This window comes from Heteronotia binoei, chromosome 7 (genome assembly GCF_032191835.1).
Source record: "Heteronotia binoei isolate CCM8104 ecotype False Entrance Well chromosome 7, APGP_CSIRO_Hbin_v1, whole genome shotgun sequence".
Classification (NCBI taxonomy): domain Eukaryota; kingdom Metazoa; phylum Chordata; class Lepidosauria; order Squamata; family Gekkonidae; genus Heteronotia; species Heteronotia binoei.
Window position 1 is genome coordinate 108,868,598 of NC_083229.1, and position 21,013 is coordinate 108,889,610.

The 21,013-nt window shown below is 48.9% G+C and overlaps 1 protein-coding gene across 2 annotated transcripts in view; it reads right to left on the reverse strand.

Moving 5' to 3' along the window:
* NRN1 (neuritin 1) overlaps positions 1–1,682 on the reverse strand; it is a 104,875-nt gene extending 103,193 nt beyond the window's left edge. The window contains exon 1 of one of the 2 annotated variants that reach the window (XM_060242995.1): positions 1,581–1,682. In XM_060242995.1, the coding sequence (XP_060098978.1) occupies positions 1,581–1,635 (55 nt within the window). In that variant the 5' untranslated portion in view covers positions 1,636–1,682. The remainder of the gene's footprint in view (positions 1–1,580) is intronic. The other variant, XM_060242996.1, reaches the window with a different exon arrangement.
* Between the last annotated feature and the right edge of the window lie 19,331 nt (positions 1,683–21,013).

The window sequence follows — 21,013 nt, forward strand, 5'->3', positions numbered from 1 at the left end:
CCGCCTGAACATTCCCGCTTCACGGTTCGCAAGCAGGCAGCGAAAGGAAGCGAGCGATTTGCCAACAAAACCCCCTGCACGAATACTCGGCTGCCGCATTTCCCAAGGAAACAAATTTAGACTGGACATGCACCACCTTAACACCGTTTCTGACCAGGGAAACGACATGTTTATTTTAGGAAACTTCAAAAAAAAATTCTAACAGCCACGAGGAGAGGAGGAAGAAATATTTACAAGGGGGAGGGAAAAGGTCCCCTGCATTGCAATACAGCGCTGCGATCTAGTCTAGCCTTAAATCCGTTTTTGGGGGGGTTGTTTTTTTTTGCTCTCCAACGTTGCAGGATCGCAGCGTTTCATCTCCCGTATTATTCGTTTGAATAACCGAGGAGGGGCAGTTTAAAGCTCCCATCTCTCCCCCCTCCCCCCGGCTTCCGAAACGCTGCGGAGATCGGCTATAGGCAGAAAAGCTACCGAGAGAAATAAATCCGAGAGCAAAATATTTAGGGCGCGAAGCGTCTGGAAGGAAACATTCCCCCCAAAAAGGGGGCTGCCGTTCTGACGAGCGATGTCCAACGGAGAGAAACATGCAACATGCACACCAACCAACAAACAAACAAAAAAAAATTAAGATTTCGCCCCTCCGTTTTAATCATCTTGTTCAACGCAGAGCCCGAAGTGGCATTAACTTCAAAGGTGCTTCTGCCTTCGGTGTCCACCGGGCAAATCCGGAGTCTTTGACTCACCTCCAACAAAACCAGGAATCTCCCAAGCCCACCCCCCCGCAAACCATCAGTACTGAAGGAAACCTGGGCTATTTTTAGCTTCTCCCTCCCCTCCCCGAAAAAAGTAAAAGCATTTTTGGACAAGTCTTGCAGTGACCGAAGCAGAAAATCCGAGTAATTTCGCCTCCGATCATTTCGATTTCTTCATCTCTGCTCCTCTTAAACGCAATGCAAATATTAATTTCTAACGCTAGCGCAGTTGGGACAGAAACTTTCCTTTTGCAAATCAGCCCCTTAGATCCAGGTAGCCCATCGTTTAGGATATCTCCTCCTTTCTCTCTCTCTCTCTCTATTCCTCGCTCCCAATTCTTATCTCCGTTTCTCTCCAGGGAGGGGGAAAAATGAATTTAGCCTTGGACAAATGGGACGGGGCTCGCTCTGCAAAGATGCAACCTTCGGGTGCCTCCGTGTGCCTTATGCATCTATTCGGGAGGCGAGGGCGAGCGAAGGAGCACCGCTGTGCAATTAAGGAAGGTATCCTATCTGAAATTGATTGGGGAGGGGGGAGAGAAAACCCTTTGACATTGGGGGGAAAAGCCCAGAAATAAATAAAACTACCAGTTTTATTTCAAAAAGAAGCAGCAGAAGCAGAAGTCTATTGGATAGCACCCATTGGAAGGCTCTCTTGGCCTCCACCAGCGCCACTAACCCGAAAAGCAATTCTTTAGAATAACTGGGGAGTGGGGAGGGGGGGGGGAGCATGCATAATTTAGGGCTTTGGTGCATTCAGTCCAACCCCCCCCCCCCTTCTCCTTCTCCCCCACCCCGGCCCTCCTCGGAAGGCGTCCTTCCCCTTACCTATTTGCACAGCCAGGACCAGAGAAATGTATCTGCCGTTCCACTGAAGTCCCATCCTATAGTTAATACCACCATTTGCGAGGTGCGGATCTTGCTGGGCTCCTCTCGGTCGCGGCTCGCTCAAAGCGGGACCGGGGGGGAGGCGGGGGGCAGCTGCAAGCCGGGCATCGCCAACAAGTTCCAAGGCAGCCGGGGACTTTGGGGACGCCGAGGTGGGGTGGCGGAAAGGGCGCGGAGGGGGGGGGGGGACGGCTGGAGCCAGAAGGCGAAGCTCCAGCGACGGGGCCGCGACGGCGAGAGGCAGGCGAGGAAAGGCGGCAGAGCAGGGAATGGTTCACTCCATTAGGAGGGGGCGGAGGAAGTGGAGCCTCACGCCCACCGCCAGCCCTGACGTGGGGGATGACACGGAGCGGGCCTTTTCTTTTTTCATGGGCACCTTGTTGCAAAGGAGGAGGAGGAGGAGGAGAAGCGCCATTGGTAGGCAACCGCCGAAGCGGCTGGAGAGGCAGCAGCAGCAGCGCCGCTCCCCGGGCAGGCGGATCCCCGCGCGCCCCTTCGAGGAAAGCCTCTCTCCGCTGCGCCCTCGTCGTGCAAATGAGATGACCCCCCGCCTGCCTGCCAGTTTAGACTCCCAAGCCCACCTCCCCCAATAAGCTGGGCGCCCCGTTCCCCTGCAGGCCTCCAGGGGGCGCCTCCCAGCAGACCGGTCTGACCTGCCCGTCTAGGGCGCTGGCCTTCTGGGGGTGCCACATTGGGTGCCCTCCATGGGACTCGGGGATGTTGTCAATGTGTGGGTGTGTGTGGGGGGGGGGGGAGAAGTTGGCCTTGCCTAGGGTATCAGACCGCCTAGGGCCAGTCCTGATGCCCGGAGGAGCCACGGCCCCGGCCAGCTCGCCTTTCTGCCCGCAGGGTTGACCCGAGCGAGCGGAGACAAAATCCACAGGCCCGCCTGAGAGAGAGGCCCCTGCAGGCCAGCAGTGGTTCGGTGGCAGTGAGCAGCCATTTGCCGCTCCCGCTGTTGAGTTTTGAAGAAGGTGATCTGCACCAGCCGCACCAACATAGGCGCCGAAACGCCTCTAGTATTGCGGTTTGATGTTACTGGCTTCATAATGTCAGTGCGGTCTTTGGGGGGATCGAGCAAGGGCGCAGAGCTGGCAGGATGGATGGATGGATGGATGGATGGATGGATGGATGGATGGATGGATGGATGGATGGATGGATAGATAGATAGATAGATAGATAGATAGATAGATAGATAGATAGATAGATAGATAGATAGATAGATAGATAGATAGATAGATAGATAGATAGATAGATAGATAGATAGTCTTCCCCTTGTGTTGCGCCAACTCTGCGCTCCTGCCCCATCCGCACAAACCGCTTTCAATGCCGCCCGCTTATGCCCGGCTTCCCATCGGGATGCCACGAAACATGCAACGTGCCTCGGGACAGCAATGCGCCGCGGCTCTTTTGCTTGGCCGGGTGGGCTCCGGGCAGCCTGACTCGAGCGCCCAGAGAGGTCTCGGGAGTTGTTGCCCGGGGCGGGAAGCATCTTGACTTGGGAGCCGAAAGGCCAACCAGCCGGCCTGGCTCCCGAGCGCGCAGGCCGGGAGTGCTGGCTGCGAAGAAGCATCCTGGAAGAATCAGGTCTGGCCAATGGGGGACTCCTTGACCGGAGGACACAAAATAACCCATGCGCCTCACTTTCCACTATGTGCAAAACCAAGTGTGTGCATCTATCTATCTATCCATCCATCTATCTATCATGATCTATCATCTCTATCCATCCATGCACGGTAGGGGTCATTTTGTAGAAAAATAGGTGGTGGAGCTCATCCAGGGATTGTTATGCAGCTGCACATACTATTCAATGGACAAGGTAGGTAGGGGGGGGGGGAGGAGGGGGAACCCTCAGAAAGGTTCCGGAGCTGGGCTCCTGCTGAATTCAAGGCACTCATCCATCCATCCATCCTCAGCCACGGGTCCCTCCTGCAAGCCAACGTGTCCTGCGAGCCAGAAGGGCTTGCGGCGAACTCTCCTGCCAGGGCAGCACTGCAGAATGTCGGGTGTTTTATAATCAGGTGAGGCGCTGGAGGAGGATTACGGGAGGAGAAGGACGGGGAGCGGGGAGCGGGGGGGGGAGGAGGGCTTTGCGGAGAGCGCGAGGTCCCAGCAGGAGGGGCGGGGGAGCCGAGAGCGCGCGCTCCCCCCCCCCCCCCCCGCCATCTACACACGAGCGGAGCGTGCCCGCCCGTCCTCGCCTCGGCGGGGATAGCACAGTAGAATCCCCCCTGGTCCGCCTGCCTGCCGCCCCCCTTCTCGGCAGCAGCTGCGGGGGCGGCCGGGGCCTGCCTTCCTGCCTGCCGCTGGCTGGCTCCTCGGCCCAGGCCCGGCCCCTGCAGTGTGGCGGGAAGGAGGAGGGGGAGGAGGGGGTTTCGGGAGCCTCCCCCTCTCCCACGCGCCCAGCGATGACGTCACCGCAGGCCGAGAGGAGGGGAAGAGCCGGGGCCTGCTCGGCATGCTAAGCGCGGCCGTTCTGCTTGCTGGAGCGGGAGCCGGGCCTGCTTCGGAGGAGGCGCCGCTGGGCCTTGTTGCATTGCAGGGCGAGGCGGAAGAAGGAGCCTGGTGGAAGCAGCAGGCGGTGCGAGAATCACCTCCCCGGCCACAGACACAAAGGGCGGAGAGTTGGATAGAGTTGTCTGGGTTTGGGCAGAGGCTGGCACTCATTGTGAACCCTCGGGTGTGTGTGTGTGTGGCGGGGGTGGGGGTGTGTGTGGAACGCCAAAAAAGACCCATAAAGGAAAAACTATGCACCTTTTAGGGAGCACACATACAGGCTCTGGACGCTGTACTTACAAGCAATGTTCCCTCTAAGTTGCAGAACCTTGCGAGCAAAAATTCTACTTTGTGAGCTACTGGCATTAAAGTTGTGAGCCATTGCATAAATTATTGTGCTCTGGGGCCATCCTTCCTGAGCTATGACAAAAATGTGAGCTGGAGGCAAAACAAATTTGTGAGCTGGCTCACACTAACTCAGCTTCGAGGGAACACTGCTTATTAGGTTGCCAACAGGACAGGAAAAGGGGAGGGAAGTCCTGTTTAATGAGTGCAAATGGGCTTTCATGACCTGGAAGTTAAATATTTCTGCTCTGCTCTAAATAACACACATTCCCTAATAACATCTTGCAATCAAACTGGTAGTAAAGGGACAGTTGGAGGGACAAGTTTAAAAGCTGGCTAGCATGTGTACACATGATATTACTTTGCACATAGGTGGAACTAGGGCCATAGACAGCCCCCCCCCCCCGGCCAGAAATTTTTGGGTGGGTGAGGGTCCAGGGGACAAATTTTTTTTTTGCACCCACCATGTGACCAGGTCTGTTTTTGAGCTGGAACGCAAGCACCAGCTCAAAAAGAGACCTGCAACCATGGGTTCCTCCCTTTCCTGAGCTGCCCACTCTGTTGTTATCCTGTGATGATCACACACAGTGTTCACTATGAGTGCATAAGGACCAGTGAGCTTTAGGAAGTGGGTGATTTCACTGCAGTCCTAAGCAGTCGTACACCCGTCTAAGCCCATTGAATAGGGTTGCCAATCCTCAGGTGGGGAGCAGGGGATCCCCCGGTTTGGAGGCCCTCCCCCCGCTTCAGGGGGGAGAGGAGGGAATTGTCTGCTGGGAACTGTTATTCCCTATGGAGATTTATTCCCATAGAAAATAATGGAGAATTGATCCATGGGTATCTGGGGCTCTGGGGGGCTATTTTTTGAGGTAGAGGCACCAAATTTCCAGTACAGTATCTAGGGCCTCCCCCCAAAATATTCCCCAAGTTTCAAAACGATTGGACCAGGGGGTCCAATTCTATGAGCTCCAAAAGAAGGTGCCCCTATCCTTCATTATTTCCTATGGAAGGAAGGCATTGAAAAGGTGTGCTGTCCCTTTAAATGTGATGACCAGAACTCTCTTGGAGTTCAATTATGCTTGTCACAGCCTTGATCTTGGCTCCACCCCTAATGTCTCCTGGCTCCATCCCCAAAGTCCCCAGATATTTTTTAAATTGGACTTGGCAACCCTACCATTGAACTGAGTGCGCTTAGAATGGACTAACTTTGTTTAGTATTGCACTGTTGAGAGCTAGCACAGTGTAGTAGTAAGAGCATTGGAGGAGGACCAGGGAGACCCGAGTTCTGATCTCTGCTCAGCCATGGAACTTTTTAGGTGACCTTGGGCCAGTCTCTTTCTCACAGCTTAACTTCCCCCACAGAATTCTTGTCAGGATAAACTGGGAGGGAGGATTGTTAACAGCTTGAGATCCTTGGAGAAAGGATGGGGTTAGCCTCCCTTTTCTATTCATGGAAAAGCAACAAAAGCTTTAAAATCAAAGGATGGGATTAAAAAAATGAAATAAAGCGACGTACCTGGGGGGCTGCTAACAGATGGGCAGTTTGGGGGTCATAGGAAGCATCCCAAATTGGGCGGGCCCAAAAAGAAGTGTCTCAAACCATCCACAGTCTCCAGGGCAAGGCGCCTATAATATAGTGGGTTCAATGCATTGACGAGGCGAAGTGATCATCAGTTCTTTATTAGGTACATTATAGTATAGGGCTGCACTCAAAGACTGAGGAACTGAGCCAACAGGGCCAACTGTATACAGCTCAGGGTTCCCGCTCAAGCACGTTATTGGTTCCTTCAAGCCAGCAGGGGGCCTGTGATTGGTGCAGGGCAGCAGGGATTTGGATCCTGCTGCCCATTGGTCGCAAGTCCCCAAGCTCCGTTCATATAGCTCCAATGAGCCAGGCAGGAGCACCCAATTCAGTCATAACTGGAGTCCACTGACACAACAGTGCCCCTCTCCCACCTGCAGGGGCCTCAGCACGGTCCGATGGCTGTAGTGCACCATTCCCTTGGTGTGGTTTGGGTTTCTTTTTTTCCATTCATTTTTAGTGGTCATGTACTCTGGGAAGTCTTTTTTTTTTTTTTTAAAAAAATACCAGTGAGTGCCTAGAGCAGATTGGCAGGTTCACACCAGCAGTCTGTCTCGTGTGTCCAGATTGGCATGCGGCTCCGAAATTTGCTACCACTTCGAAAGTGGTAGCTTTTTGAGCTGCTCTGAGGCTACTGGAGGACGAGGTGAGCACAGGACGGGGGCGGCAGATGTGTGCCTTTGGACAGGTTTTTCTAGTTGGCTTCTGAGGTGTCTCTGGGTCGCCTCAAACGGCCCTTCCATTTGCAGCCCTGGGATGACCATTGCAAGAACTGACTCCCTTGCCTCATTGCCTGAAATCAGTGTTCCTTTTAATATTTGAGCTGTATCAGGAAGATGCTCAGTCCGTACACAGGAAGACGAAAGCCCCTCCTTTCCCTGCCTTTTGGTTCATGAGCCATGACCCCAAAGAGTTCTGCAGGTAAGGCATTAGAAAGTTTGGCTTGGTAGGAAAATGCTACTGTCACAAAATGTCTTAACTTCATGTCTTAGTGGTCGTTCTAAACCTGCTCTTGCAGCAAGTTTGGCATCCAGATGTCCAGGGAGCTTTCCTCTTTAGTATCCCACATAGAACACTCTTTGTTATGGAGGATGGCAGCCTACAAATCCCGTTGCGCCCTGAGTCTCATTTTTTGAGCAGTACAGGCTGGCCCCGAGTATTTCCTCTGCTGTCGTTACCAGCAATTACCTAATTATCACCGCTGCAGCATCACAGCTCATGCTACCCAAATTACCCCCTCTCCCTCTGTTTCCCTACCACCAAATTACTACCTGTATGGCTAGCTCCTCCCTTGCCGAGCTAACACAGCACACATAATTACTGCCCTTCACTCACACCCCACGGTTAGAGCAGCGGGTTGCAGGTTGCGAGTAATGCAAGGGCTGCTCTTGATTTCCATTCCCTGTCCTCCTAATGAGTAAATATTATGAAGTAGTTGCACTCTAGAAGGAGAGTGCGCCACATAATAGCTCCCTGCACTAGCTGCGTGGAAAAGGCCTTTAAAAAAATAAAAGAAGAAAAGCTATAAAACTTTTGGAAATCCTGAGAAGGAACAGAAGTGAAACCAGCAGATTAATAGTGGAATCCTCAGCAGAGTCACACCCTCCTAAGCCCATTGACCCCAGAGGAGTCCAGTATTCACAAGTGATCAGTTTTCATATTCTCTGTGGCTGTCAGTCAAATGTAAAACTGACCATTTAGGGAATGTACATTCCAATTCAAGAAATATCTGGGGACTTTGGAGGTGGAGCCAGGAGAAAGGTTGTGACAAGCATAATCGAACTCCAAAGGGAGTTCTGGCCATCACATTTAAAGGGACTGCACACCTTTTAAATGCCTTCCTTCAATTGGAAATAATGAAGGATAGGGGGACCTTTTTTGGGTGCTCATAGAATGGGACCTCCTGGTCCAATTTTTTTGAAACGTGGAGGGTCTTTTGAGGAGAGGCATCAGATGTTGTGCTGCAAATGTGGTGCCTCTATCTCAAACAACAGCACTCCCCCCCCCAAGAGCCCCAGATACCCACAGATCAATTCTCCATTATTTGCTATGGGAATCAGTCTCCATAAGGAATAATAAGTGCACAGCAGACATTTACCTCCCCCCTGCTTTCTGATGACCCTGAAGCGCGGGGAGGGCCTCCAAACCAGGGGATCCCCTGCTCCGACCTGGGGATTGGCAGCCCTAATTCCATTTAAAGTTGTCTTACTAATACAGTGCAAACCACCCCGTCTGCCATGAAAACGTCGTGAAAGCAACGTCACCCCAGAGTCGAAACAACTGGTGCTTGCACAGGGGACTACCTTAACTTTTACTAATACAAGACAAACATTGTATACCTTGTGAATCCTACCCAAGACAGTGATTTTCAAACTGTGGGTCAACGTTTGGACCATGAGGCAAGTCCACTCAGTGGTGGAGAGGATTCTTCCATGGCTCGGATCCTTGCCTTGTTCCTCCTCGGGCTGAGCTGGTGTTTCTTGTCCTGGTGCCACCACCAAGGTGGACATACTGTCAAGTTGCAGCTGACCATAGGGTTTTCAAGGCAGAGATGGTTTGGCATTGCCTGCTTCTGTGTAGCAACCCTAGACTTCCTTGGCGGTTTCCCATCCAAGTGCTAACCAGGACCAACCTAGTTTTGCTTCCAGGATCAAATGAAATTGGGCTAGCCCGAGCCAAATAAAATCAAGGTCCAGTGACACTTTGAAGACTAACAAAATTTATTACCATTTATTTCTAGGTCATAACTCTGGCTCTTGCTACTCCCATCATCTGGTGTTACCTGACTGTGATGTCACGTGGTTAGAACTTACCGGTTTTCATGTTTAGTGGGTTCCACATCTGGAAAGTTTGAACTGATAAGTGGGTGATGTATATTCAAGAACAACTTGAGAACAACTGTTATTTCAGTATGTGCAGATGTGGAAAATAAAATGAGCATTGCTTGCTTATCACTCGGAGGAGGGATTTTGCAAACATTGTCCAGCATGTTGGAAGCAGAGAGTGTCTACTCTCAAGTAGAATAAAAAAAATTATTGAAAATGGGTATGATAGTACATCCACAGAAAGTATTTTGTTTCTAGCTTATATTGTAAATGAATTGCATGTGTCCCAGTTGCATTGTGGGCATGCAGCAAACAGGAAGGAGTGTAAAAACCAAGAGCCCATATCAAAAACAAATTGGGAATGATGAAGGTCTGGTACAGACTTTCTAGATCAGGGGTGGCCAAACTTGCTTGAGAGCCACATAGAATAAATGTCAGATGTTTGAGAGCTGCAAGACATTAAGAAATATTACACACACATCTTTATTAAAACTCTTAACATTTTCTTTGCACAAAAAGATAAAATGCCCTTTACAACACAACCATGCTAACATTCTACTATAGACAATCATGCTGTAAAGTGGGAATAACAGTCCCCATAAGACTGGCACAGGGAAAAGATGAGGGAATTAGTTTGTGGCACCAGTGGGAGAAGGAAACACACATGTACCATATAAATCACATTATGTATTCCTCTTTGCCTTTACACCAAAGTTAATAAATACAGTTCCTACAAGAGCTATGAAATTAAGGGGAAACTGCGTGTTGTTGTTCAGTCGCGCAGTTGAGTCCGACTCATTGTGAACCCATGGACAAAGTAATGCAGGCCCTCCTGTCTTCCACCATCCTCCGAAGTCTGCTCAAATTCGTGTTTGTTACATCAGTAACACTGTCCAGCCATCTCATCTTTTGCCGTCCCCTTTTGCCTTCTGTCTTTCATCAGGATCTTCTCCAGGGAGTGCTCCTTTCTCATTTGGTGGCCAAAGTATTTGAGCTTCAGCTTCAGCATCTGACCTTCCAGTGACCAGTTGATTTCCCTTAGGACTGACTGATTTGATATTCTTGCAGTCCAAGGGACTCTCAAGAGTCTTCTCTGTGTAGCCCTCTTTAATTCCATCCCTCCTTCCAGTGGCTTCCTTGGCTCTTGTGCTCTCTTTCCCCGCTCTGGGTTTCCAGGCGACCTCTGTGGTGGAGGAGAAGAGCATGCAAACCTGCCTCTTTCCCCCTCCTTTCTCGCTTCACACATGGTGGAAATAGTCACCTACCTATTGGTCAGTGCTCAGAGGCTGACTGAGGTCCCAACACTAAGTATGCTTACTTGAGAGTTAAACCCACATTAAATTCCTCCTTGGCTTCTGGGAGCCACACAGTGGCTGCAATCACACACACTAAGCAACGCACTTTCAATCCACTTTCAATGCACTGGCAAAATCCACTTGGAAAGTGCATTGAAAGTGGATTGAAAATGCGTTATTCAGGGGTGGAATTCTAGCAGGAGCTCCTTTGCATATTAGGCCACACACCCCTATGTAACCAATCCTCCAAGAGCTTACAAGGCTCTTTTTTGTAAGGTCTTGTAGGACTGGGTACATCAGGGGTGTGTGGCCTAACATGCAAGGAGCCCCTGCTAGAATTCCGCCCCAGTATTATTTAGTGTGTGCGATCACAGTCAATATATGCGAAAGAGTGGCTCCTGAGCCGCAGTTTGGACACCTATGTTCTAGATCTACTCAAACTTTGTTTTTCTTAATAACAGTTTAAAACTTCTATCCATGCCAGCTTTGCACCTGCTTAAGGGAAGGTAAATGACCACATTTGCTATCGACTGCAGTTAGAAAAGGGAGAAGGAGCCGAATGCTGTTCCGTAAACCAGACCATTTATTCATTTTATAGATTTATCAAGTACCTATCGCCAGAGCCACTATTGAACTCCAGTTAAAGCCAAACATGAATAACTAAAAAAAACTTCCGCTTGAGTTTTCGTTATTGGAGTCAATACTTTCCTTCTAGAAGACGTATTCTTTAACACAAAGAGCCAGCTTTATAGGGTACCAGCTGCCCTGGAAACAATGCATCTGTCTCTTTTAAACGCCCGTTTTCATCATCTTTACACGCACACTTGCAGAGGAACCAGATTGCTAGTTTAAGTGTCATTTGCTGAAAACAGAAAGAAAATAGATTCATCATCTACTCCAAAAAGCTTTTTGATCTGTGGAGCAATCCTGTCACCAGCACTGAGCCACTAGCATAGACAGGGCCGCAGTCAGGATTTCATGTTTGGTGGGACCCACATCTGTTGTTTGGGAGGGCCACCAAACTGGGCTCTCAGCACTGTAAATTGCCTTCAGTTCCACAAGCTAGTCCTCCTTTGCCTGGGCAGTCGCAGCAGCTCTGATCCCCCTACCCATTTCTTATGTGCCCCTCTCTCAGAGAGAGACCTCTTGACTCTTCCCCCCCACCCCACACACACTTTGCTCTGCATGCTGTGTTAGGGAAGAGGAGAGAGAAAAAAGCAAAAAGACCAGCAGCAATGTAACAACTTGTTCAGAGTGATGGTGAGCAAAGGAGGCAGATTGGAGGCCCTCCAATGGAGGATCCATACCGTTGGAAGGGGGGTTTGAAAGGATGGGTCTTCCCCCTAGGGCCCCCTGTAGCTATGGGCCTGAGCATAGATGGCTTTAAACAAGGATTGGATGTGTAAATGGGGGGGAGGTCCATTGGGGGCTACTAACTGGCAAACCTCTGAACACTGCTGGGTCACATTCAAGCAGCTTTCCCTCTGCTAGAAACAGTGAGGAAAGGGTTCGTCCAAAATTCTGTGCTGAGGATCATGGGACCTGTAAGGAAAAAAAGCCATGTGAAATGGGGCCTGTAGTAAGGAAGGGAATTAGATGAGACGGGGTGAAAAAGCTGACTGAATCCAGCCCAGTGCTGGGAAGCGACGCGAGAGAAGGCTTTGGCCTCTCTGCCCAGTTTGCTGGCTCTCCAAGACACTGTGGAACCGAACGTTAGACCAGATGGACCACTGGTGCGATGCAGGAAAATGCATTTTGTGTTTGAATCTTCTTTTGATTTCCATTTGAGAGCAGATCCATAATTAGTTGCAGTATTTCAAACTCTGCTGTAATGAGGGGGAGACAGCGATGCATATATAAAGGTAGGAAATGGAAAGATAAGATTGCATGGGAAGATAATGGGTAGCAAACTGCCTAGTGCGAATACATCCATAATTTGCTTTTCCAAGTAGAGGGGAGGGATGTGGTGTCTTGTCATGACTAGATGCTCTTGGAATAGTAATGCTCCTCTTGTAAATCTGACTCAAGTCCCAGGTATACAAATGAAAAGACTAAAGCAGACCAGCAAATAAGCATACAATGCTCATGTCCTGTATGATTTTGCCATGCTCTTGTATGCGTTCTTTACTACTCTCCCAGAAATCAGCTTTCCCTATAAATAGGATAGATGATAACAGGGGTCGTTTTGTAGAAAAATAGGTGGTGGAGCTCATTCAGGGATTGTTATGCAGCTGCACCTACTATTCAATGGACAAGGTAGGTAGTTGGGGTGGAGGAGGGGGGACCCTCAGAAAGGTTCAGGAGCTGTGCTCCTGTGAGCTCCTGCTGAATTCAAGGCCTGGACGATAATATCGTTGCTGTGATTGAAACAAAGGATTGAGTGGGTAGCAGCCATGCAGGGGGGTGGAAATGCAAAGAGACTCTCTGGGAACTGAATTGGGGAGCGTCTTGTAATGTCTTCCATGTCCCTGTATCAATAATTCATGACTGAAGAGACTTTCTGACAATACATACTATAGGATAGGTTTGCTCAGGGCTTTTTTGTAGGAAAAAACCCAGCAGGAACTCATCTGCATATTAGGCCACACCCCCTGACATCACCATTGTTTCATATGGCTTTTTTGTAGAAAAAGCCCAGCTTGGATTTATTTTTATATTAGGCCACACCCCCTGATGCCAAGCCAGCAGGAACTGCGTTCCTGCTAAAAAAAAAGCCCTGGGTTTGCTGCATGGTGCAAGTTTACATAGTACTGTGGCACTGCACATAAGCCATGTCCTGTGCAAAGCAGACAAGGCAGCCATCCTGTTAGGGCAGCCATCAGTTCTAATTCTGTTGTAAAGGAGCGCTGCAATATGTGAGTCATGGAGGCCTGCCATTACATGGGTGACTGCAGGGTGTCCACAATGCTTTCACCATAGTGCCAAAGGTGAGTTGCCCCCAGCCTGATCCATGTTTGCCCATCACACATTTTTCAGGTGTGTAGCCAGAGTTGACCCTACCATGAGTGAATGAATTTTGGAAGCCGTTGAAAGTGGAATGCATGCACGTGACCAGGGCTGGCCCTGTCACTAGGTAAACTAGGTGATTGCCTAGGGTGCTGGCCTCGTGGGTGCTGTTATCAGTGTGTGTGTGGGCTCCAGAAGTTAGCCTTGCCTAGGGTGCCAGGGAGTCTAGGGCTGTCCCTGCACATGATCTGTGGTGCACAATCCTCTAAGAATTGGTTGTGTGTGAGGTTCATGGAAATGAGTGGGAACTGCACAACAGCAGGTCATTTTGGATCACGCACCTTGTTAACTAGTGGAAGGGACTGTCATTCATTTTGGTGTTGTGGTTTTGGAGCTGGTTGGGTGTCGTGGTTAAGTGTGCAGACTCTTATCTGGGAGAACCAGGTTTGATTCCCCACTCCTCCACTTGCACCTGCTGAAATGGCCTTGGGTCAGTCATAGCTCTGGCAGAGGTTGTCCTTGAAAGGGCAGCTGCTGTGAGAGCCCTCTCAGCCCCACCCACCTCACAGGGTGTCTGTTGTGTGGGGAGAAGATATAGGAGATTGTAAGCCACTCTGAGACTCTGATTCAGAGAGAAGGGTGGGGTATAAATCTGCAGTCGTCTTCTCATTTGACTTTTCTGTGCAAGATAATGCATGCATTTGCATTTATTTATTTCCTGCTTTTCTCCCCAGTTGGGGATCAAAGTGGCTTAGGACATTGTTTCTTCCTCCATTTCCTCACAACGATGCTGTGAGGTAAGCCAAGCCAAGAGGTTGTAACAGGCCCAAGGTCACCCAGCAAGCTTCCATTGTAGAACTGGGGATCTGAACCATTGAAACTGGGGATTTGAAATTTGGGTTCCTCAGTGTTCCAGTCCCTCTCTCTCACCACTACACCACACTGGCTCTCCGTGAAATATGTTACACAGAGTGATAGCAGTAGTTTCAGCATTAGTGACCACGACTTCTGCTCCAGCTCAAGGGCGGCTGATTTGGCTCAGTCAATTGTCATCAGATCGTCTCCTTCTCTGTCCGGAGTTACAGCCAGCAGGGTACAAGGTCCATAGGAAATCAGTGATTGTGCTAAATCTGCAGTAGGCACACGATTTAAATGTATCTCCCCAATACGCTTGTTCCTGGACAAAACATGACTAACAGAAATGCTGTAGTTAAAATACAACAGCTGCTGCTCAGGAGGTGGCAGGCAGAAATTTCAAGAGCCGTTCAGCATCCTGTCATCTATCTAAATTGTCTGGCAGCCTCCAAGGTTGATGTCTTTTTTTTTTTTTTGCTTTGTGGAGTGAATGACATGAAAAAGGGATGGACACTGACATGGGTAGCATGCATTTTTGAAATTTTGGTTGGGGATTGTTCCCACTAGTTCTTCTCTTGGACTTGCTGAGAAAGAGACTCTGATACATCTCTAAGGGTTCTAGAACCCGATTTTATTTTGGGAAGCATCCTTCATTGGGGAATGACCAAGGCTTTTTTTTTTTGTAGCAGGAACTCTTTTGCATATTAGGCCACACACCCCTGATGTAGCCAATCCTTACAGGGCTCAGGGGGTTGTAACCTAATATGCAGATCAGTTCCTGCTACAAAAAAAGCCCTGGGAATGACGTCTAACCATGGTGTAGATCCTACCACTTCCTACGTGGAACATGGAGTTTCCCTGTGTTTCTCTCTGACTTTGGAAAGATCATTCTCAGAGAGTTGTGGGGCCTGAACAGAGGAAACATTGGGCAGGGAAAGGAGAATGGGATGAGGATGGACAAGGGGGTAAAAATCACTCCTCCTTTGTCCACAAGTGCACCTTTACTAAGGAAGGGGATTGTTTCATCCCCTTGCCCCTCCTCACTCCAGTCCGCTGTTCCTCCTCATGGATTTTGTGGCCCTGTTATGATCTTGGGGGGGATGGGGAGAGGAGTCAGAAGGGGCTGTAAGAATGGAGAGGAATGTGGGAAAGTTCCAAGTGCCTTCATTGTCAGAGGGTGTCTGCTTTGACTTTTGCAACAGCAGCATCTTTAATAAAGATGTTGAGACTTAGTGTTGGCCTTTGTTAGCTTAAAAAGGGCCTGGGAATTGCCAGCAGCTATTCACCCTTCTGTAGACTGAGGGAAGTCAGTCATCTTTGCCTTATCCATGTTGGCCCTTGTGATGTCTACTCTTAGAGTCTAGACGCAGCAGTCCTGCAGCTGTGATCTGGAGTCCCTTCCCTGCAGCCATGTCTTTTCTGCTCAGAAGTAACCTTGTATTTCCTTTAAACTGCTTTGCCTTTTTCTGTAAGACTGAACGATTTTTAATTTTCTGTTACAAGCCAAGTGTAGCTAAATGCCATCAATAATGGAATGATCTTTGTACTGCGAAGTAGTTCCTGCCAAAAAACAATAAGATTTTTGTTCAAAATACAAGGGGAGGCTTTTGTTAAAGCTGTGCAACTTCTAGTTGAAAACAAGGCTCATTTATTCCAGAAGGCCACTGGACATCGAGCCAGGGATGTGAAAGCAGGGAAATGTGCCTGGGAATGCTCCAATACGGGTTGAGGAGGAGGAAATTGAATTTATACTCTGCCATTCCCTTGGAATCTCCTTCCCTTCCTCATCCCACAGCAGACATCCTGTGAGGTAGGTGGGACTGAGAGAGCTCCTTCAAGAACTGCTCTTGAGAGAACAGTTCTGAGAGAACTTGTGACTAACCCGAGGTCACACCAGCAGCTGCATGTGGAGAAGTGAGGAACCAGACCTGGTTCTTCCAGATTAGAGTCTGCACAACCTCTACACCAAACTGGCCCAGATAGAGAATATGATGAAGAATATGAGAATGACTATGTTTTGGAATTTACAAGCAGTCACAGATCTATGAGACTATGAAGGTTGCACTCAGATGTTTCAACAAACAGTTGCAAAGGTAACTCATTACTGGACTTTGACGTTCCCCTCGCTCTACAGTTTAGACACCCAGTTTATAGAGAGGAGAGAAAATCCCAATCACCCAAGTGCTTGTTTTCAGTCATCGTAGCAAATTGGAGTTTGATTGACGGCTATCTCCAGGTCTGGAAATCTTCAATTCTGCCCCACACCTGAGGAGAGGAGGGAGGGGGCATAGCAACACAGCAATCCAGCTGTGTATGTGCTTGACACAAAATTCTCTTGTCAGGCTGCCTCTATGAGCTTACAGAACAAAGTCCACCCAAGGTTTGTTGCTTTGGAAAAGAAATGGAAATTCCTTATTGGGAAGGGACGCATCGCTTTGCAGAAGACCCTGTAGGGTGTTCAAGGCAAGAGGCGTTCAGAAGTGGTTTGCCATGGCCTACCTCTGCATAGCAACCCTGGACTTCCTTGATTGTTTCCCATAGAAATACTAATCAGGGCTGACCCTGTTTAGCGTCCGAGCCTGAGCTGTGCAGTTTGGGGCGCAGGACTGGTGCTAGGGTTTTTGGTGTCCTAGGCGAGCTGCCCACTAGTGCCCCCCCCTCCAGAAATTTAAAAAACAGAGAATTGTAGGAGAAATGGTGAAACTTCAAACTGGAGAGAGCCAGTTTGGTGTAGTGGTTAAGTGTGCGGACTTTTATCTGAGAGAACCAGGTTTGATTCCCCACTCCTCCACTTGTAGCTGCTGGCATGGCCTTGGGTCAGCCATAGCTCTGGCAGAGGTTTTCCTTCAAAGGGCAGCTGCTGTGAGAGTCCTCTCAGCCCCACCCACCTTACAGGGTGTCTGTTGTGGGGGAGGGAGATAAAGGAGATTGTGAGCCGCTCTGAGACTCTTGAGTGGAAGGCGGAATATAAATCCAATGTTGTCGTCTTCTATTTACATTTTTAATTTAGTTTTTTATTTTATTTTATTTTTAATTGTGAGATTAAGCAATAAAAATTGTGAGAATACTACTTGATCCTTTTAGTTGGAGGTGCCAGTGACAAGACCTTGTACATGCGAGAAAGATGCTCTACCACTGAGCTATGGCTCCCACCCCAGAGCTCTGTTAAAGTAGAGTAGGAAGGATGAGTGGCAGCAGACAACTTCAACAGGAGCCAATTTTTAGAAACTGTAATTGGCTCTTCTTCAGCCTTTACAATTGGTTAATTTATCCCTGCTGGGCTCTGAGGAGTGCATTGTGCAGGCGCCGTCCACTTTCACATTTCCCAGATCTGTAACAGACCCGGGGAACGCAAAACAGGACAGGCAGCATCTGCGCTCCATGGAGCCTGCTTTCCATTGAGGAAGGCTGCGCTTGGGGAGAGGGGGTGCCTGGTGGTGCCCCCTAGACCAGATTGCACCCTAGGCGGCCGCCTACTTGGCCTACTCCCATGCACCAGCCATGGGTGAGGGACTCCATACTGAATGGCAAGGACAGGGAAAGGGTTCTAGCTACCTATTGAAACTAAGATGGAGAGAGACTGGAGAGGGAACATCTTGTCCTCATGGCGATTAAGGAGAGCAGGAGGAAGAGAAGGGAGTTAGCCAGGAGGAAGGAACCGCTAAGAGTAGCATGCATTGCTGGGTAGACAAGGGACAGCAGCAGAGCACACTGAGGGAAGGATACAGGAAGTGACCTATCTAGCCTTTCTGGTTCCACATCCCCCCACTGAAGCGCTCTGCTGTTCTGTCCAAAGGAACACTGCACAATCCTCCATGTTGAACAGTCTGAACGCAGTGTTTTGTGTGGGGAAGTCTGGATCTGTTGGCGATTTTTACATGGAACTTGTGTACTGCAATGTTTCAGATCCAAGAATTTGTTCTTTTAGAAATATGTGTTTAATTTAAAAGACCACTGTTTTGGCTGGTATAGAATAAACAGGACATTCCCAATGGAGGGGTGGTGCTGAGGTTTAGAGTAAAACTATGCGATTGGTTGGCAACTCAGCAAGGCAAGTGATCACCAAGGCATCCCTTCCCCCTTCATAGGGCTTTTTTTTCATAGCAGGAACTCCTTTGCATATTAGGCCACACACCCGATGTAGCCAATCTTCCAAGAGAAAGAGTAGGCCCTGTACTAAGAGGCCTGTAAGCTCTTGGAGGATTGGCTACATCAGGGGTGTGTGGCCTAATATGCAAATGAGTTCCTGCTACAAAAAAAGCCCTGCCCCTTCAGCTGCTTTCTGTTTCCCTTTCCTGAAAGCTCCCATATCTTTGTTCCTGCTTCCTTCTCTCCTTTTAAGTTTGGCAAGTTCCAGGTGGGGCCTGGAGATCTGGAATTACAACAAATCTCCCAACTACAGAGATCAGTTCCTCCTTGGGGTTGGGAAGTTCCTGGACATTTGGGGGTGGAGCCTTGGGTGAGGTTTGGGGACGAAAGTTACCTCAGCAGAGTATAATGCTATAAAGTCTGCCTTCCAAAACATCCATTGTCTCTAGGGGAACCGATCTCTGTCACCTGAACAGCAGTGGTAATTCCAGGTGATCTCCAGCCCCCGCCTAGAGGTTGTCAAGACAAGTTCCCCTGGAGGAAACGGCTACTTTGGAGAGTGGCATTAGACCCCTCTGAGGTCCCTCCCGTCTTCAAACCTCACTGTCCTGAAGTTCAGATTGAACTGAGGAGCTCAGGCAATATGCAGCTGCCTGACAGAAGTAGATTCACAGCTGATTTGGGGATCAGCTGGAAGTGGAGTTCTTATCCACCCTGCCCACTCAGCAAAATAGCTGCATAATGAAGTTGCAAAAGGGAGCTCTTCCCTGCCCTCCAACTTGGTCAGGGACAGAAGTAATGCTTTGGGTCTCTCCATTGCAAAAGGAGCAAGAAAGAAATCATTTCTCGTCCCTCCCTTCCAAGCGGGTCAGGGACAGAAATAGTACTTCTAGTGTCTGCATTGCAAAAGGGAGAGAAAAAAGTGCTCATTTCTCAGAAACCAAAGCTAACAGCTTCTAGGAGGGAGTAGAGAAGGGAAATCAGTTGGGCTTTTTCAGTCAGTCCTGGAATTTGCTATATTTCAGAAGCCCAGCAGGAACTCATTTGCATATTAGACCACACCCCCTGACATCGCCATTGTTTTGCGCAGGGCTTTTTAAATAGAAAAGCCCCAGCAGGAACTCATTTACCTATTAGGCCACACCCCCTGACACCAAGCGAGCTGGAGCTGCGTTCTTGTGTGCTCTTGCTCAAAAAAAGCCCTGGCGACAGCAAATTTTCCAGTATGGGAAATCAGAAGAATGAGACTTCCAGATAAGCTGGGAGTCAGCTCATGATGCTTCCCCACTCCCAGCGTTTGTTGGGTGCAGAGCAAAATTTCCCCAGTAAGAGATCAGAAGCTGGCTCCAGGGTTATCCATCCTCTACTAGGAGTTGCCTTCTAATGGCTGTAAGCCACCTGTTGCTGCAAATACACATGGGCTGGTGGTGAACAGCCAAAGAGCACATCATTTAATTGGCTGCCTGAGTAGGCCACGTATTAAAGGGTTTCCAGTGATATTACCATCATTCCCCAGAAGCCTTTTCCCAAGTGTGGAAAGTTCAAATAATATTGGAAATATATGTGTGTTGTCTGAGTGTATACGTCCCAGTGGGAAGCCGAGAGAAAAGAACTCCAAAGGACATTGGTTGTTCTTGACATCCAAATAATCTGACTCATTTTCAGAGCTGCCCTTCATAATTCCTTCAGCCCACTCAGTGACAATCCTACTTAAAGATTTATTAAGGCATGGGTCATTAGCTTTGATAGATATACCTTATCTGTACAGTCGCTGGAGTAAAGAGCCATCGACCTGCCAGAACAGTGGAGGGTGCAGTTGTGAATGAATGTGCCATGTTGTTATCAGATCGGCTTTAAGTTCGGCAACATACAAGCCAATTGTTTGAATCCCAGTGAACTTAAATGAATGAGAAATGCCATCGTTTTACTCAGGGCTTTTTTTGGTAACAGAAACTACATATTAGACGTAGGGCTGCCAAGCCCCCAGTCCAGGCGGGGGTTCCCCCGCCCAGGAGGTTCCCAACCTGCTGGCCCACATTGGGCTGGTGGGAGGAACCTCCTCCGATGTTGCTGGTGTGATGATGTCACCCAGAAGTAATGTCATCGCACTGGCAACTGGATGCGGTGGCCACTCTATGGTTTTCCCAGATGCTCTAGCCATTTGGGAGGGAAAACTCTATGGTACAGGAGAGTCCCCTGTCAGAGGCTGCAAAGGACTTGGCAACCCTAATTAGGCCACATGCCCCTGATGTAGCCAATCCTCCTGGAGCTTACAGTAGGCCCTGTACTAAGAGCTCTTGGAGAATTGGCTACATCAGAGGTGTGTGGCTTAATATGCAAAGAAGCTCCTGCTACAAAAAAGGCCTGGTTTTACTCTTTGGCCATTCCCACCTTTTATGATAACCAAGTTTAGTACCCGTTGTCCATTATAACTACCAATATGGACAGGGCTTTTTTTTGTAGCAGGGACTCATATGCATATTAGGCCACACCCCCTGATGTCACCATTGCTTCTCACATGGCTTTTTTGTAGAAAAAGCCCAACAGGAATTCATTTGCATATTAGACCACACTCCCTGACACCACCATTGTTTCATGCAGGGCTATTTTTTGTAGAAAAAGCCCAGCAGGAACTCATTTGTATATTCTGCCACACACCTTGATGCCAAGCCAGCTGGAATTGTGTTCCTATGCATTCCTGCTCAAAAAAAGCCCTGAATATGGAAAAACAGCGGGATATATATGATTGTGTGTGTTTCAGCATTATACACACAGAAACATATTTCCCGGGCTTGAAGCCACTAGTTTTGACACTATATATAATGCCACTATTTGGGGAGTCTCGAGGACATTTCACACATCACAAAAATTGCAAGGAGAGGGTCTCCAGTAAGCATGCTCTTGATAGGAAGCTGTAGCCAGTTGAGACTCTCTGATGAT